Consider the following 18,753-nt stretch of genomic DNA (forward strand, 5'->3'; position numbering starts at 1 on the left):
TTTGCCGTGTCTTCTGAGGCTCAGCCCTCGCCCCGGCTTGCTCAGCTCCTCCGTGACACTCGGACGATGAGAAACCCATTCTTCTGCGTGTGCATCCCTGCTCTGGCTCCCTGTGGCAGAACTGAAGCTTCCTGAGGCCTGGGACCTTGTTGGTCTGGCCCGTTGTTGTGGCCCTGACACCTCTGTACCTCTTTGGCACACAGTCGGCACCATAAGTATTTGCTAATAAATCAGTGAGTCCCAACGACTCTAGAGGACACGCCGTTGCCAGCTGCATGTTGCAGGGAAGGAAATCGAGGCCCAGACAGGAAACAACTTGCAGAGTCGCTGGGTGATGGAGCAAGGATGCAAACCCAAGCAGGAAGCCTCCAGAACCTTCCGTGATGATTCCTCCACAGCCTCTCCCACCCACACACTTGAACACGCAGACACCCTTGGTCTTTATCTTGCAGGAGACGGAGGGACTATGGCTCTCCCGGGCCCCGGTACCCACCTTCTGAGTCAGCGGACCAGCCTGGCAAGGAGGGCCCTGGCTCGCTCTCCCTCTCTCTCCGGGAGAGCGCAGAGCTTTGGACCCCTGTCGAGGCCAGGCTGACGGGATTAGAGGAAACAGCTGGCCCAAGCCTGTGCCCTGCGGGAGGGAGCTCACATTCCCGGGACTCCGGGAGGGGAGCAGCTCCCCGTGGCCCAGTCACATTCCAGGTCGGTCATTTTCCTGAGCCCAGATGTCTGCTAATGAGCTGGGGAGAGAGGCTTTCAGCCCTCTACCCCAGAGCTGGGCCCCGCATTGCCTCGGCCCCAAGAGGCTGGCCCGGGGCCAGCAGGCTCTGGCTGTAGGCCTGTGCCCGGTGCCAGCCAGGCCTGTTGGGGCAACTGGCGCGCGCCTGCCAACCAGGTGCATCTCTGCGCACTTGGAGACTCTGACGTGACAGGTTCTGCCTTTTCCACTGGGGCCCACCACCCTGGGTCCTAGCAGTGCCCGAGGCCGTCAGGAGGGGGCGGTGGACTGAGGAGCATGGGCTTTGGGGTCTTGATGGGTCTGGGTTCAAGTCTGGACTTTGTCCATCACTAGTGGTGTGATTTGGGGAGGATAACTAGGCTTTCTTTCTTTCTTTTTTGTAACTAAGCTTTTGATGCCTTGATTTTTCTCATCTGTAAAATGGGAATAATGGTAGGATTGTGGTCAGGATTCCATACAGTAAAGCAAGCATGGTGCTTAGCATAGTGCCTGCACGTAGTGATAGCTGTTGACAGTATTAGCAAGTCACCTTCTAGACTCTGTGTTCACATGGTAGCCTTCTTGTAGTTACCAGTCTTCACCAGACAGATGTGACCTAATCCCAAACCCATGTCCTTGACTCGATGGTTGGGTGGCTGAGCTGTCAAGGGCTCTCTGTATGATTTGACAAACTCATGAGGCTTCCCAGTTTGCTTCCTGCAGTGGGTTCTTACAAAGTGTGCTTTCCTGGTGGCTCAGATGGTAAAGAGTCTACCTGCAATGCAGGAGACCCAGGTTCGATCCTTGGGTCGGGCAGATCCCCTGGAGAAGGGAATGGCAACCCACTCCAGTATTCTTGCCTGGAGAATCCTATGGACAGGGGAGCCTGGCGGGCTACAGTCCATGGGGTCACAGAGTCAGACATGACTAAGCGACCAACACTTTGACTTACGAAGTGTAGACGTCCAGTCCCAGCCCCACCAGGGGTCCACATTGAGAGGGGCAGTGTTGGGCACAAAGGCCAGCGTTTCCTGAGTGCCTACTATGTACCAGGCAGTCAGGCTAGAACCCGTGAGACGTGTCCCTCCAACAGATGGTCACTGGCCTTCCTGTTACCGAGTGACTGTAAGCCAGTGACTTGGCCTCTCTCTTGGTTTTGGTTCTTTCACTGATGAAGTGGAGACAACAATACTGTTTATTTCATAGATTTATTGTGGGGTGGAAAGTGCTTAGAATGGGACCAGGCACTTAGTATAGGAAGGTGCTCAATATGCCTGAGCTGTTATGAGTGCTATTACAGTGATCCTCGTGGGAACACTTACGGGGGATAACAGTTCCTTAATTCAGCAAAATATATTGTACCCCTGTTTGCCAAGCCCTGGGGAAGTGCTCTAACAGAGGTGATCACTGCCTTCAAGGAGCCCATGGTCAAGTAGAGGAAAAAGATCTACTCAGCTGGTCTAGAGGGAAATTACCAGGAACAGTGCTTCCAGGATCCCACTAGAGGAGTGAGGGGTTTATGCTCCTTGAGTCTTGGGAAGGCTTTCCAATCTGGGGCTTGAAGAGTGTCTTTACTACGAGATGAAAGGAGGGGAAGGGAAGCCCAGGCAGAGGGAACAGCATAAGCAAGAGCTTGGAGGCATGGAGAGACAGTGCCGGGTTTGGAGAGGCGGACAGGCCAGCCTACACCATGGAGTTAGCAGCAGCCCGCTAGAAGCCACCAGAATGCTGAGCAACCTGTGACATGAATGAGCTGGGCGGCTTCCATCTGGGAGCTTCCAGCCGGGGTAGGGTGAAACGCACGAACACCAACCACTGCAAAAGAACGCCAAGTTCTGCAAGTGGGTCCGTGTCCTGAGCTACTACTTTTCAGCAACAAAGCTATTTTTTTTTCACTTCATTGGCGAAGCTAACAGAGAGGGCACGACCGAAACGCGCCTGAGTGCCCAAGTGCAGCCTGATTCATCCGGTACCCCTCCTCCCCCAGGAGCTGAGGCCGGCCGCCTGCGCTGGGCGCTGTGCTCATCCCCGGAGCCGGAGAAGCGAGTCCAGTTTCTGGCACTCGGAACGGTCCTCCTCGGGACTCTCAGACCCTTCTCTGCACGCGTAAGCCAAGTGTCCAGAGCGGAGGCGAGGCCCGGCGGAGGTCGGGTGCCACCGGAATCTAAAGAGCTCAGACCGGCCTCGGTCGTGAGCCGGGAGCGGGTCGGGTTTGGCGCGCGGCTCGCGGGGCTGGGGCGCCACGCCCTCGGAGCAAGGCAGCAGCGCCCAGTTCCCAGAAAAAGGAGCGCCCCTCCATCTTTGTCACCCGGCGGCCCGGCGCGGCCCGGTAGCCCCGGGCTCGGGGAACGGGAGGCGGGGAGCAGTCCGAGCGCGGAGAAATCCGGCGGAGGGTGCTTCAAAGGAACGACCGGGGGGGCGCCGGGTTCTCGGCCCCGCCTCTGGGGCACCCCCCGGTAGCTCCTCCGCGCCGTCGGACCGTGTCCGACCCCGGCCCGGGGCTCGAGGGCGGAGGGGGGAGAGGGGGCCGGGGCCGGGGCCGGGCGGCCGAAGCGCCCCCTCCTGCGCGCCGGGAGGGGCGCGGCCCCGGCGCCCGCCCGCTCTTTCTTTCTCGCGTCCCTCCCTCCGCGGCGCCCGCCCTCGCTCCCTATTTGGAGCGGAGACACCCCTGACGTCGGAGCCGCTCGGCTCGCCGCTCCCCCGCACCGCGCGCCCGCCCGGGGCCGCAGACGGCGCTAGCGCAGCCCAGCCGAGCCTCGCGGGGCCGCCGCCAGCCCTGCCGGCAGCCTCCCCGAGCCTCCCGGGGCCGCCGCGCCCACCCGCCGCGGCCCGCAGACAGCCCCGCAGGAACCGGAGGGCGCGCCGCGCTCCCCTTCGCCGCGCGCGGTAAGTCCCGCCCGGGCCGGCGCGCGGGCGCCCGGCTTCCAGAGGCTTCGGCCGCGGGCGTAGCGTCGCGCGCCCCCGGGCACCGTGCGGAGGCGCCGCTGCCGAGCCCTGGGAGCCCCGGGCGGCTCTGAGACGCCGGGGCCGGGGGGAACGCGGGCGCGGCGCGGGGTGGCCATGGAGCGCCCCGGCCGCCCCGAGCCGGTCCCCCCGACTCACCCGGGTTTTCCATCGCTCGGTCGGAGATCCGCGGCCGAGCAAGGGGGTGCGCGGCCGAGAGGAAGCAGGGCGGCGGGTGGAGGGCCGGGTCGGGCCGCTCGGGCGCCGGGGCAGCGCCGGGAGCTCGGCCGCCGGGGCCCGCGCGTCTCCCCCGGCTCTGCCCCGGGGGCCTCGCAGCGCCGCGAGCCTCTTCTCTCCGGGACGTTGCTGCCTCCTTTCCGTCTCCAGGCGTCTGTCTTCCCATCTGGCTGTCTCCGTCTCTCGATTTCCGTTCCCCTCGTCCTCTGGGTCTGCCGCTTTCTTTCTGTTTCTCCCTCCTGCCCGTTTCCCGTTTCCCTGGGCTGGTGCCTGCCTTTCTGTTTGCCCTCCGCCCTCCGCCCGCCCCGCGCTGGGAGCCTCTGGCTCTCTCTGTCTCCCGGTGTCTGTGCGTCTCCCTGGTGCCCCCCACCCCCCACCGGATCGGAGGCCCGGGGCCCCCCAGCGGAGTCCGGGAACAGTTCCCTAGACCCGGGGAAAGGAGCGAAAGCCTCCCCCTGCCTTCCGCCTGCCCCCCGGGGCCGGGCTGGGGGCGGGGGGGGGGGGGGTCGTCTCCCTGGAATTTAGTCAGGGGCAGGGGAGTCGGCCTTTCCGGGGGCTCAGCTTCCTTGAGTTCCACCCCCGCGAGGCGGCCTGGACAACTGGGCCGTGCTGCCGGCCACCTGCCCGCCCCGCTGCCTGGGCGGGGCGGTTCGGATCTTTTACAAGACGCAGCAGAGGGGGCAGCTGGCCGCCTCGGAGTGGCCGGGGGCGCGGGGCGGGGGGGTGGCCGGCACCCGGGGACAAGGGCACATTTTCAGTGTTTCCGAGGTCCTCGCCCAGCTGGAGGACAGCAGCCTGTAACTCCGGGAACCCCAGGAAAACAGAGGTCAGGGCCGGAGGCCAAAGGCTGGGCTGCGGGCCGGGGGAGGGTGGGGGTGGGGACGCAATTTGTCAACAAGGAGCCCCTCACCCTTTGTTACTGTGGCAACCACCGGCCTCCTGAAACTCCTCCAGATGCTGGGGCTGCTGCTTGGGTGTGGTTTGCCCCTAGTTGGGGCCAAAGAAAAGGCGAGGCTGGAGCATCGGTGACCCCCCCTCGACCCCCCGCATCCCCTAAACTGGACCTCCTTCTCCTGGGCCTGTGTGCTGGAGGGTGGGCCCGGGAAGATGTGCGTTTGCCCGCAGAGCTATCTTCATCCTTTAAAGTGAAATTTCCAAGTGAGTTAGCGCCTTCTCCCCACCCCCAGCCCCTGGGGTCGCAGGCGGTGGGGCGGGCGGGGACGCGGGTACCCGCAGCACTGGGACTTCTGCCGAGCAGATGTCTGTCTAGGCGGGCCCTGCAGCCGCTCGTTAGCATCGATTTGTTTTGGAGACAGTTTGTGGCCAGGAGGGTCTGCGGGCAGGAGGGCCGTGGTCTGGGTTGGGGCGGGGGCGTAGCCAGGGAGGTGGAGCTGCCCGGCCAGGCAGGCAGGCAGGCCGGCCTTCTGGGCCTGGGCCTGGCCCTTCGTGTGTCCCCCCCACCCCCGGGGTTTCAGATGTGCTCTGCCAGCGCTGACGGTAGGAAGGAAGCCACGCTGCGCTGACGGGGGTCATGGAGTCACAGTGGCTCTAAGCAGCGTGCTGGAGCTGGACTTCTCTTGAGACCATCTGCTAAGATAGGCTTTGCCAGGCCCTGCTTCCCATTTCACGGGACCAAATGGGAGGCTGGGCAGGTGAAACCAGCGGTCAGTGGCCTGGTCCCTAACCGTGATCCTGTCCTGCCCCCAGGCACACACAGCAAGGCAGAGGATGAGCTTGGGCCCGAATCTGTCCCCCGACCCCAGAGAGGGCCTGCGGAGCAGTTCGGGGCCGGGGGTCTGAGCCTGCCGCCCCCCCGCCCCCAGTGGCCCCATTCGAGGAAGTCCCGGCAGACACTCCTTCCAGGACCTGAGGTGGTTGCCTCGCCCTTGCTGGTCACCCAGCCCAGGGCCGCAGCCGGGAACGCCACGCCCTCCGCACCGGCAGCGTGCGCGGCCTGGCCGCCGAGCCCCGCCTGTTTTCACTAAGTTGCTAGTCTCTCGGGACCCCGGCCCTTCAGCCAAGGGCCCAAGGATTAGCGTCTGAGCGGGGTCTTCCCCTCTGCGCCCACCCTGGCAAGCAGAAAACCCTCACCCAGCCGTCGTCTCGTTTGCCTGAATTTTTTCCCCTAAATTCAGTTCCTTCAAGGCAGACGCAGCCCTGGGTTTAGATATTCTGGGACCCGCTGGGGATCTGGCGGGAGGGAGGCAGAGGGGGAGGGGGGCGTGGAGGCAGAAGGGCGTGGGCAGGGTTCAGAGAGGGTGAGTAGCCCTGAGTGACTCCAAGCCGGTGCTCCCGGGACATCTGCTGAGCACCGCCTGTGCCGGGCGCCCTCTCCCGAAATTTCCACGCACTCTGCAGTTTAACTCACAGCTGCCCTGAGAGGTGCCCCCATCCTGCAGACGAGGAAACTGAGACACAGAAATGTCCAGGTGAAGGAATCCCCTGGCGGCCCAGCGGTTAGGGCTTGGTGCTTTGACGGCCAGGGGCCTGGGTTCCGTCCCAGTTCGGGGAACCGAGGTCCCGCAAGCTGCACAGTGGCCAACAGAAGAAAAATAAAAAGGTTCAAGCGGGTGAGCTAGGGTTTGAACCAGGGTCTGTCACAGCCTCAGCTGTGAATGGAGGAGACCCAGACCCTGGCCTTTGTGTATGTTGGGGGGGCGGGGGGAGGAGGAAAACGGGGAGGGCTAGAGACTGGGGGCACCCGGTTTGATCCATTTGGGAAACAAGTCCCCACAAACCCCGCTGCCCTCTGTGCGGATCCAGGTGTCACCTGAGCCCACGGGGAGGACCCGCCAGCCTTGAGTGGAGAGGTTTGCAGAGGAGGCTCGGGAAGGCGGACGTGGGAGCTGGGGACAGGCTGGCCTTCTGCTAAGGAAGCCTGTGCTGCCCCTGTGTGTGTGTGTGTGTGTGTGTCTGGGGGTGAGTGGACCATTGTACCAAGACTGTGCTGGATTACCTGCCCTTAAGGACCCTGAATACTCAGATTTACCCAGGAGAGGAAACGGAGAGGGTGATGGTTCACTTCTTTTGTGACGCTGACTCTGCTCTGCACTGGGCTCTCTACAGCGGGAAGGGGCGGGCCAGGGGTCTTCCTTGAAACCTAAGTCCCTCTGGTGAATTTAAGGTTTGATGGCAGGCTCTAGGCCCGGGCAGGGGGGGTGGGTGGCTGCTGTCAGCCGTGCTGTTCTGGGGACCCTTCCCTGGGGAGCTGGGGGGCTCCTGACCTGACCGGGCCTCAGCTCCACATGGGACCGGGCTCACGTGCGTGGGTCCTGACTGTGGGGTCGGCATACCCAGGGCTGGGCCGGGTGCCTGAGTTGTTGGCAAGCATCTCGGGGAAGATGCCGGGTTCTGCAGGGTGTGGGGACCAGCAGGCCTGACTCGGAAGCCGGCGTCCTTGCTGCCCCCACCCCACCTTTGCCCAGGAAGCTTCCAGGGCAGGTGTCCCGTGTCTTTTCCCTGCCCTCGTCCCCGAGTGGGAGACACAGGCTGTCACTTCTTGCTCTGTGCCTCAGTTTCCCCGCTGCTGGGCCAGCCTGTATCCCCTCACCTCCCCTGCGGAACATCTCCCTGTGGTGCTGGCAGCCTCGGATGTATCAGGGGTTGGCATGAGGCCTCTGGGGATCCTGAGGGCTTGGGTCTGGGAGTGGATGGTGCGGTGGTAAGAAGGTTCTCATGCTGGGCTGGGGATGCCCTCACTGTGGCCCCCCGACAGCTCCAAGGAAGGCTGGAAGCTCCAGGGAGCAGGGGTCTGCCGTGGCCACATGCCCGTCTGCAGGGGGTCCGGAGTGGGATTTGAACTCTGCCCTGTGGGGCGCCCAAGCTTCCAGCCCTGGCTGTGGCTGAACCCCAGAGAGCTGCTCGGCCTAAGAGACACAGCCTCCGCTGCTGGGCCGGGGTGGGGAGCCCTGGCCTCCTGCGTGTTCCGGATCGTTCCTTGGCTTCCGCTTCTGTGAGCCTTTCCGAGGTTATCCTGCTGCTGTCTGTGTCAGACCTCGGCTTTAGTCAACACTAGTTGTGTCAGTCAGCTTGAGCAAATGTCTTAACCTCCCGGTGCCTCCGTTTCTTCATCTGTAAAATGGGGAGAATACAGTATCTGTTTCCTACAACTGAATAAATGAATATATATATATATATATATATATGTATATATGTATATATAAGCCTTAGAGGGCTTCCCTTGTGGCTCAGCGTCTGCCTGCAATGCGGGAGACCTGGGTTCAATCTCTGGGTTGGGAAGATCCCCTGGAGAAGGAGATGGTAACCCACTCCGGTACTCTTGTCTGGAAAATTCCATGCATGGTGGAGCCTGGTAGGCTACAGTCCGTGGGGTCACAAAGAGTCGGACACAACTGAGCAACTTCACTCACTGTAAGCCCTAGAACAGCGCCTGGCCCACAGTCAGGAGCAGCTCTAACTACGGGGAAGCAAAGAGGGGGTGTGCTGGGCTAATACCCACAACCCCCTCCTGGTCTTACTGTGCTGGTACCTAACTATACTCCTGAGTTCAGTCCAGAATTGAGACTCTCTGCCGGCCCCCCCGACTCCAGCTGTCTGACTGCTGCTCTGAACAGCTGCTTGCTCATTACCCACCTCCCTCAACCTCCCCTCCAGGCTCTGAACCCCTGGGGGCCCCCAACCTCAGCCCCCTCTCGGCCCCCGAGACGGTGCTTGGGAGACCAGCATCCCACTGCAGGGAACCGCATTGTCTAGAGGAAGGACACTGCTCGGCCTGACCGCTGGGGGTCCTGGGACCACCCCTCTGCAAAACACGGGGGTCAGCTTGGGGGGACCCCCTTCCCCCTCTGGCATTCTGGGCGACCCATGACTTGTGTGAGACCCGGGGGAGGTTCTCAAGTCTCAGGAAGGAAGGTCCGACTGTTGTATCAAAAAAAAAAACACAGCCAAACAACTGAGCTGCTGCTTAGAAAAACAAAATACAAGCCAACAAAACATAAAACCTGCTAGCGAAGAGCTGGCCCCAGTGTGGGGGGCAGCAGGGGTTCTTGGGGGCTGGGTGGGAGGGTGGGCTCCCTGTCTCCTGGCCCAGCTCCTAGGTTTGGCTCTGATGCCAGCCCAGCCTCCTCGTCACGCCCCAGGGGCAGGGCACCGTCCTGAGTGGGGTGGCGGGCTGCTCCCATCACATCCTGGCCGTGGTTTTCAAGGACGGGGCTCCGCTCCTGTCGTGGGGCCGAGGTCGCTGGGCACAGAGAGGCGACCTGTACTGCTGGACCCGTGCGGCTCCTAGGTGGGGGGCTGGGGCCGGAACTTAGGAGGCTCCTGGGCCGGGCTTCTGCTGGAGCTCAGGGCTGCTGGCTCCAGGAGGCTGGGGGAGGCCAAGCGTGGCCGGGCCAGGGCGTGGGGAGAGGCCGGGCCTGGCGGAGTGGGTTGGAGCACCCCATTGTGGGCCCAGCTGGCCCTTAGCTGTGCCCGAGACGGGGATGGGGTATGCGGAGCTGAGGGAGGCGGCTTCTTCCTCAGCGTCTCTCGTTCCGCCACGGCATCTGCTACAACCTGATCCATGGGACCAGTCCTCACCCTCCAGGGCGGCAGGTCTCCTGAAGCATCGTCATCCCACCTCCGCTGAGCCTTGTTGTGAACCTCATGCCCATCTCAGTCCCTTAGTGGGGTCCCGGCCCCCAGCCCCAGTTCCAGCATCTCCCCATCCCAGCCCCAAACCAGCCCCGCACTCACCTCCTCACGGCTTCTGCTCCCAGGCTTCACTCCCGTCCTAAGGGAGCCTACCGTCATTCCCTGCCCGCCTGACCTGGCCTTGTGAGGTGCCCTGCAGGGGTCAGGCATCGCACAAAAGTCCCTGGACTCTCGGAGGTCTCGCCGGGGGCACCCCAGGGAGCCTCTTAGGTGGGCCTCCGCCAGCGCTGGGCTCAGACCCTGACTGAGCGCCTGAGTGCCTGGGGATGGGAAGGGAGTTGGTGGGGTGACGGAGCCTCCTGGGTGCTAAGGGTGCCAGAAAATTAGGTCGCCAGTTAGGAACACGTCCATTCTCTTTTCTTAGGTTGTGGCTGTCCTGAAAACACGGGCTTAGCTGTCGGTCTTGGGAGTGAGACCGGAAATGTGTGGGTGAGGGCCTGGGTCAGGATGCAGACTGCCCTGGGATGGGGCAGACCGTCTGGACTCGCCTCCCACCACTCTGCCCACTGCACCCCTCCCCGCTGGGCTGGGAGCAGGGATCCCCTGGGCTCTGGGATCCAGCGAGATGGCACTTGTCTCTGCTTCCAGGGACCGCATGCAGGGAGGTGGGGCAGGATCTGAGCTGAACATTCTAGAGGGAGGAGTGGAGCCCTGTGGAGGTGGTCGCAGCCCTGCAGGCCAGCCCCCGGGCCCGCCCTGGAAGCCCCGCGGAGCCTGCCCAGCAGGTCAGCCTGCAGGAGCCAGCAAGATCCCCGAGCACTTCTCACTTCCCAGCTTTTCACCAAGTACCTGCCCCTTTCAGCAGAAAGTGGGCCAAGGGTCAGGGTGGTTCTGAAGGAGGTGTCCAGGCCTTGGCTAGCCTGACTAGTACCGGGCATCCGTGGGGCCGTTGGGACCGTACTTGGCCTTTGCTTCCAGTTCAGCCTCACCCAGGCCCCTCTGGGGACTGCCCCGAGGCACAGAACCCGTTTGACTGAGCCAGACCACTTCTTAAGCCCGCCCTGCATATCAGAACCATCATGGAAGCTTGTTAAAAAAAAAAAAGGCACCCCACCTTCCACTCCACGAGTCTACCAGGTTTGAAAATCAGCAGTCCAGGGCACCTCACTCATTTTATAGGTGGGGACCCTGAGGCTGGAGTGTCCAGGGTCTCCCGACCCATGTGGATGCCTGATCCCCAGTCCAGTGCCTTTCCCCAGTGTCCTGCCCCCAGAGGACCGCCTTGTAGGCATTGCCCTCACTTGCGAACCTCTCTGAAACTTCCCTCCTCTACAGTTTTTGCAGTGGGGGCGTCGGTGAAACCTCCAGAGGATGAAGCTGGGGGACGCTGGGAAAATCCTCTCTGAGCCCGCCCTTCGGACACACACGCTGCCCTGCAGCGCCCTCTGCTGGCAGATTCTAGTATCGCCTCAGTGCCTCGCTCCAGGGTCAGGCCCGTGGCTTGGATTGTCTCTTATTTGACTCGGGGTAGATTGGAGCTGGAGACAGTGATGTGTGTGTCGACTCTGGACTTGGAGCATCCAGAAGAGAAATACAGTCTAGTTTGGGGTTGGATTTTTTTTTTTCCACCCGACGTTCAGCCAGCCGAAGTGGCACAAGATTTCACAGTGGCACAGAGATGGTTAGCTTTCCTGATGCCGGAGTGCCAACAGCCACGGGGACGGGAGATGTGGCCCTGGAGGACCCCCAGCAGAGCAGTGAGGAGGGGGCTGGTGGCTGCTCGGTACTCAGCGGGGTGCTTGGAAACGGCTTTAGGACGTGCTGCAGTCCGTTGTCACAGGGCATCACCCCCGCCCCTTTTATAGCACCCCCCTTTTTAGTTGAAGAAAGTGAGGTCCCGAGATAAACAGTAATCTGCTTGGGACTTCCCTGATGGCCCAGTGGCTGGGCCTCTGCACTCCTAATGCAGTGGGCGGGGTTTGGTCCCCGGTCAGGAGCTGGATCCCCCGTGCTGCTGCAATGATTGAAGATCCTTCATGCCACCACTCAGACCCGGTGCAGCCAGATAAATACATGAGCCCCTTGGACTGCAAGGAGATCCAGCCAGTCCACCCTAAAGGAGCTCAGTCCTGGGTGTTCATTGGAAGGACTGATGCTGAAGCTGAAACTCTAACACTTTGGCCACCTGATGTGAAAATTTGACTCATTGGAAAAGACCCTGATGCTGGGAAAGATCGAGGGCAGGAGGAGAAGGGGACGACAGAGGATGAGGTCTGATGTGCTGCAGTCCATGGGGTTGCAAAGAGACAGGATTGAACTGAAACAACTGAAAAGTAACTTACTTCAAAGCTACAAAATAAGTTATAAAGACAGCTAACACACATGGAGTGTGTATTAGCTGCTAGTCTCTCTGCTCAGAGCTTTTCTTGAAATACCTTATTTAATCGCCACGATACCCATCTGGTGCTCCTAGTACCAGCAGCCCCAGGTCTGAGGTTCCAACAGGAGAAATAACTTGTCCAAGGTCGTGCTTGGCTGGGAAGCTGTAGAGATAGGGCTTGAACCCAGGGAGTCAGGGGTCGGTGGGCACACCTGTGGTGCCACTGTGCCCGCCCTCTGCCCAGCCCCCGGGCCCTGCCGGCCTCACCTGCGGTCTGTGCTCAGTCCTAGGGCTCCAGAGGCCGTGGGCACAATGCTGCGGGTCCTGGTGGGGGCTGTCCTGCCCGTCATGGTGCTGGCTGCGCCTCCGCCCATCAACAAGCTGGCCCTGTTCCCAGATAAGAGCGCCTGGTGTGAGGCGAAGAACATCACCCAGATCGTGGGCCACAGCGGCTGTGAAGCGAAGTCCATCCAGAACAGGTGGGACCCCGGGGGGTGGCAGCTGGGCGGGGTCCGCACAGGGGCCCAGAGGGGAGGAAGGGGACGGGCTGCCCGCAGCGGCACGGACAGCGGTCTCTCCTCTCGCAGGGCCTGCCTGGGACAGTGCTTCAGCTACAGCGTCCCCAACACCTTCCCGCAGTCCACGGAGTCCCTGGTGCACTGCGACTCCTGCATGCCGGCCCAGTCCATGTGGGAGATTGTGAGTACCGCCCGCCGCGGCCTGGGCTCCCCCGGGCCTGGGCCCCGCGGGGGCAGGGTTCGGGGCTGGCGCTGGGGGTACATCAGTCACTTGTTGAAATCCTTTCGGGGGCGTCCCGCTGTTACAGAATGAGACCCAGGTCTCCGCCGTGCCCCTTGAGGCCCAGCCACAAGCCGTGCTCTGGCTCAGCAGGCTTCTGAGCATCATCCTGCCTCGCCCACCTTCTGTACCGGCTTGACCCCTGACACCAACCTGCCTCCTTTCGGGCCCCCATACCTACTTGGCTGGCGATCACCGCAGGGCCTTGACGCCTGCCCTTTGCCCTGTTCAGCATCCCTTTCTCCCCACCCCCCCCACCTGGTTAACTTCCAGTCGCTCCTCTGTTCTTGGCCCGGGAGCCTTTTCTCAGGCCCCGTTCCGGATCCCGCAAGCACTGTGTACCCCCGCTTTGAGCATCTTTCACACGCACAGAGTTTTACTCCTCACGTCTGCGTCCTCCGCTAGACTCTGAGTTCCTTAAAGGACCAGGCCTGGCCTTCAGAGCTGGCGCGTCTGCAGAGCTGGCATGGAGAAGGTGTTTGGAGGAAGGAGGGAGAGACGAGGAAAGGAAAAAGGAATGGTGGCTAACGAACGCTAAGTGGGCTCATCTGGGGCGAGCCTTGGGCTGTGTGTGTGTGTGCGAGCGCACGCGTGGAGGTGCGGTGAGGGTGGGGTGGGGGGCTGGAGGGGCGCATCCAGGAAGCAGTGTCTGGGCTTAGACCCAGAGGTTCGGGGGAAGTTAAGTGGGCAAAGTCTGGGGCAGCGGGGAGTGGGGTGGGTGGGCCAGGCCCTCCCAGGCAGAGGGAACTGCACGTGCAAAATCTTGGGCAGATGAGGCAGCAGGGAGCTGGTGGGAGGGGGGCAAGGTTGAGGCTGGGGGGTCTATGGCAGGAGGCCTGTGAGGAGTCAGGCAGTGGGAGCCCTGGGGGCCGGTTTCAGGCAGGGGCGGGCCATTCGGGTCCCCAGGAGGGGTCTCCTGGCTGCCTGGGGCTAGGGAGGAAGGTGGCAGGATGTGGGGAGACAGGCCAGCAGGCTCCTGCAGGGACTCACCCCCTTGTCTCCCCCCGCCAACCGTGCCCAGGTGCCCTGGGGGGTGCTGCTCAGGCTTCCGGGGCCTCTGGGGTGATTCTTGGTCCCGTGATGCGGGTCGCCCCTGGGGCCTCCCTGCCTGCCCAGGCCCTTGGAAATGCCGCTCCTCTTCTGCCCGCCCTGCCCAGGTGACCTTGGAGTGCCCCGGCCACGAGGAGGTGCCCCGGGTGGACAAGCTGGTGGAGAAGATCCTGCATTGCAGCTGCCAGGCGTGCGGCAAGGAGCCCAGCCATGAGGGGCTGAGTGTCTACGTGCAGGCCGAGGACACGCAGGGCCCCCAGCCCGGCGCCCACGCCCACCCCCATCCCGGCGGGCAGGCCCCCGAGCCCGAGGACCCCCCGGGGGCCCCCCACGCCGAGGAAGAGGGGGCCGAGGACTGAGGCCCCCCGAGTCTTCCTCCCCTCCCGCTCCCTGTGGAATGTGGGGGTCTCGCCCTCCCGGGGAAGAGCTGGGGGGAGAGGCTGAAGCCCCACCTTTGGCACTGGTCGGACTTGGATTCAGACTTGGACTTGGAACGCTTCCCGGTTGCCATGGAGATCTGAAGGGGGTGGGGCTGGGGCCAAGCTGCACAATTTAATATATTCCAGAGTGGGGGGCAGGGGTGGAGATCTTCAGGGCTCTTTTTTGGGGCGGGGCGGGGGAGCTCTTTTCCTGACCGCCTCTGAGATATGTGCCCTTGGTTGGCAGGGAGAGGGGTCGCGGGCTAGGCTGCTGAGTTGGCGAGGCCGTCCAAACTGTGCCAAGGCCCCCCCCCCCGCCCCCAGAGCAGCGTCTCCTGGTGGCACTGAGGTGGCCCTCCTGTCCTTGGGAGTCAGGCCTGGGCAGGCCCCCGCTGACTCCTGGCCCTGGGGCGGGGAGCCAGGCTCGCTGGCTTCCTCGGCTACCCTGGGGGTGGCGGGAGGCAGGGGTAGAGAGGCCTTCTGGGCCGGGGGGAGGGGATGACCCCGTCCGTCAGACAGCACCCCTCCCTCCCCCCTCCCTCCCACCCAGATCTTAGTGCCCCAATCCCTGTTCCAGGCCCCTCAAAGTTGATGGAGCCAGCCTCCCCCTGTTGGGGAACTCTCTCTGCACATCCGATGGTGGGGAGGGGTCTCCCTTACCCAGAGGGTTCCCAGGACAGACGTGGTGGGGCGTGGACTCGGGGTGCGCCTCAAGAAAGGAAGGAGAGGAGGCGTGAGGGCTGGTGGGGGGCCCCGGGCCCCCTGAGGTGCTCCAGCGCCGGCCCCGCCCCCGCCTCCCAGCTGCACTTTAGCCCCAGGGGGCGGGGGTCCCGGGGTGGGGGCTGGCAGGCGGGAAGGGAGGAGCCCCCCTTAGCACCCACAGCTGCCTGCATCCGCTCTTCTGCCCCAGGGCCCCTGCCGGCCCCCCAGCCCCCTGCCAGGGGGAGCCCCGGCCCTCACGGCTGACCCGACAAGAGCTTCTGGAGCTTGTAACCAGTAGACTGTCTCCCCGAGGGACCCTGAGTTTTCTCGTGAATAAATTCCTTCAACGCCCGTGTTCTGTGCTGACCCAGGGCACCCCGAGGGGAGGGCCTCAGGCCGCGCATCGAGCCCTGGGAGGACCCCCAAGGCAGAGCTTGGTCTGCAGCCGCCCCACATCCTAGGGGTCCCCACTTCCCTGCAGCCCCTCCTGGCTCCTGGCTCCCCACCTCCTTCCTGCGGAGGCTGTTGCTGGCCTCACATGTACCTTGGGTGGGCCTTGAGAACCCCGCTTCTGACTTTGACCTTTGACCCCCTGGGCCTGTGACATCTACCCTCAGAGTGAGCCAGCCTCAGCCCCTCCCGGCCCCAGCCTGGCTTGGCCTCAGGAGAAGGGGAAACAGACAAAAGCAGTGGTTACAGACTGATACGCAAAGTGGGATGCTTTGCTAAGTACTTTTTGTAAATTGACTCACCTCACCCTCACCACTCGCTTGCGATGCAATTACTGCCCTCATTTTACAGAAGAGGCATCAGAAGTACAGAGGAATTAAGTAACTTGCCTAGGGGTTGAGAAAGGTCTCCAACAAGACTTGAACCCAGGCAGTCTGGCTGAATCACTCTTCTCAGTATAATCTTAGGAACTGCCATTGGTTCAGTTCAGTTCAGTCACTCAGTCGTGTCCGACTCTGCGACCCCGTGGACTGCAGCACGCCAGGCCTCGCTGTCCATCACCAACTCCCGGAGTTTACCCAAACTCATGTCCATCGAATCTGTGATGCCATCCAGCCATCTTATCCTCTGTTGTCCCCCTCTCCTCCCACCTTCAATCTTTCCGTTTGTTGATCACCTACTATGTGCTGGACTGGGTGCTTGACAATGCTTGGGGTCCTTTTCCCCTCAAAATGACCCTGTGGATTTGGTATCATTACCTGCATGTGGCTTCCCCAGCTCTGGAAGTTGGGGCTCCCAGCCTCTCCACTGAGGCCAGGCAAGTGGCGGGAGAACTCTCTGATCCTTTCTTCCTCACACGCATTGCTGTAACCACCACACCAGGCAGTTTGTAGATGCCTGCTAAGTTGCTTCAGTCATGGCCGACTCTTTGCGGCTCAGTGGACTGTAGCCCACCAGACTCCTCCATCCATGGGATTCTCTAGGCAAGAACACTGGAGTGGCTTGCCATTTCCTTCTCCAGGGGATCTTCCCAACGCAGGGATCGAATCTGTGGTTCTTATGTCTCCTGCATTGGCAGGCAGGTTCTTTACCACCAGCTGTTATCATTTCTCATCCATGGGGGATCTTCATTTTGCAAATGTGAAGAGGGCGCCTTTTTGCTCTGGGAGTGCTTTCCGCCTGCTGGCAGAGAGTGGTGCAGGTGGCAGGCCTGGAGCCGCAGCGGGAGTTCAGACTTCTCGCTCTTTGCAGTCAGAGCCGTGGAGGTGTCGGCACAGAACTGGGTTTCAGCGAGATGAAAAACAGCCTCGTGGGAGGATGAGGTTCGGCCAGGGCGGGGGCTGGCGCTGGTGCCCAGCTGGGAACTGCAGGAGTCCAAGCAGGAGGTGATGGAGGCCAGGACTGGGTGGGGGTGGGGGAGGGCTAGGGAATCGGGGCCGCAGGGGAGACGCGCTGCTGATCGGAGGTGCGAGCAGCCAGCCAGAGAGCCAGACTTAGAGGACAGAGACGCGGCGCTGGTTGTGCCCGTTCGCCGATGGGAGTGAGATGCGAATTACTGCCCGCTGATTTTTCCCTTGGCCAACCTCAAACTGAACCACCAAGAGGACCCAGAAGAAAAATTGCAGGTCCCCCCACCACCATTCACCCCCAAACCCTGCAAAGGTGGAGGAATTGAAAATCTCGACAAGGGACAAACCCTAAGGCAGCACTGTCCATGGCAACCCACTCCAGTATTCTTGCCCGGGAAATCCCATGGACAGAGGAGCCTGGCGGGCTGCAGTCCACGGGATCACAGAGTCGGACACGACTGAGCGATTCAACAGCAACAACAATCTATGCTGAGGATACAACAGCGAACGAAAGAGACGACGCCCCACCCTCAGTTAGCCCGATGGTTGACGGCTCCCGTGAGAGCAGCTCTGAGCAGGCCTCCCAGCCCCCCGAACCCTGGGTTCCCCACCTCTGTCCTGAAATGTTCTTCGTGGTCCCCTGTGTGCTGACAGGCATGGAGGCTTGGGATAGAAGACTTCCTAAGACTCAGCTGTCCCATTGTGGCACAAGCTTTCTCTCTCGAGGGAGGGAGCACCCCATGGCTAGAAGTAATCAAGAAAAAACTGAGCGTCCTTAAAGGTCCCTCTCTACCCTGAAATGTTAAGGACATCTGAAAGTGAAGTCGCTCAGTCGTGTCCGACTCTTTGCGACCCCGTGGGCCGCAGCTCACCAGGCTCCTCCGTCCATGGGATTCTCCAGGCAAGAGTACTGGAGTGGGTTGCCATTTCCTTCTCCAGGGGATCTTCCCCACCTAGGGATTGAACCCAGGTCTCCTGCATTGCAGGCAGACACTTTAACCTCTGAGCCACCAGGGAAGCCCCGAAGGATGTCTAAGACTGTGTTACTCCATGACCTAAACGACAAATTTAGGTGCACAAACTGTCGAAGTCCTAAATTCTAGATAATACCTGTGGCCACAAGGTGGCGCCAGTACCCAGGCTCAGTCTTGAAGAATTTTTTTTTTTTTTTTTTTTTATTACAGCAAAGTACCGTTTACAACGGAACAAGCATCTGTGATCCTATCACCCAGAACGAACAAATGCTAACATTTTTGGTCACGTTTTCATAGTATTTCTTTTTCCAGCCACACCGTGAGACTTGCTGGAATTTTCCATCTCAACCAGGGATGGAACTCAGCCCCAGAAGTGAAATCTCAAGTTCTAACCACTGGACCGCCAGGGAATTCCCTAGATTTAAAAAATATTTTATTTTTTAAAGGAAGTATAGTTGATTTACAATGTTGTGCCAACCTCTTCTGTACAGCGAAGTGGCTCAGTTTATACACGTACACATTCTTTTTTAAAAAATATTTTCCTTTATGGCATTACAGAATATTGAAGATAGTTCCCTGTGCTATGCATTAGGACCTGGCTGCTTATCCATCCTAAATGTTATAGTTTGCATCTACCAAACGCAAACTTCCAGTCCATCCCTCTCTTTTTCCCCTAGATTTTTTTTTTTTTTTTTTACATAAAGGAATCAAACTGAAAGAGATAAAGCAGAGGGTGCCTGCATGCTAAATCGCTACAGTTGTGTCTGACTCTGCAAAATCCCACGGACTGTAGCCTGCCAGGCTCCTCTGTCCATGGGATTCTCCAGGCAAGAGTACTGGAGTGGGTTGCCATTTCCTCCTCCAGGGGGTCTTCCCCACCCAGGGATCGAACCGGAGGCTCTATGTCTCCTCCACTGGCGGGCAGGGTCTTTACCGTTAGCGCCACCTGGGAAGGCAAAGCATAGGGAATAATATTCAATGTCACTAAATACTTAAACATCTTAAAAAGTATTTACTTGACTCAGTTTTGGCGGCATTGGGTCTTCCTTGCTGCCCATGGCCTTTCTCTCTTTGTGGCAGCCTGGGGCTCCTCTTTGTTGCAGAGAACGGGCTTCTCATTGCGGTGGCCTCTCCTGCCGCG

General features: G+C 61.0%; 1 protein-coding gene across 4 annotated transcripts; it reads left to right on the forward strand.

The window, feature by feature from the left end:
* Nucleotides 1-2,451: 2,451 nt before the first annotated feature.
* Nucleotides 2,452-15,190, forward strand: NBL1 (NBL1, DAN family BMP antagonist). Of its 4 annotated transcripts, XM_043909013.1 has the most exons (5): nt 2,452-2,505; nt 2,706-2,824; nt 12,155-12,349; nt 12,458-12,569; nt 13,826-15,190. In XM_043909013.1, the coding sequence occupies exons 1-5, from the start codon at nt 2,467-2,469 to the stop codon at nt 14,075-14,077; spliced, it is 717 nt and encodes a 238-aa protein (XP_043764948.1). In that variant the 5' UTR covers nt 2,452-2,466; the 3' UTR covers nt 14,078-15,190. The 4 variants fall into 4 exon arrangements, with proteins under 4 accessions (XP_043764948.1, XP_043764950.1, XP_043764947.1 ...); XM_043909015.1 differs by lacking the exons at nt 2,452-2,505; nt 2,706-2,824 and adding an exon at nt 3,115-3,604; XM_043909012.1 differs by lacking the exons at nt 2,452-2,505; nt 2,706-2,824 and adding an exon at nt 4,581-4,724.
* The last annotated feature ends 3,563 nt before the right edge of the window (nt 15,191-18,753 follow it).

The sequence above is a fragment of the Cervus elaphus genome, chromosome 8 (assembly GCF_910594005.1).
Source record: "Cervus elaphus chromosome 8, mCerEla1.1, whole genome shotgun sequence".
NCBI classification, from domain to species: Eukaryota; Metazoa; Chordata; class Mammalia; order Artiodactyla; family Cervidae; genus Cervus; species Cervus elaphus.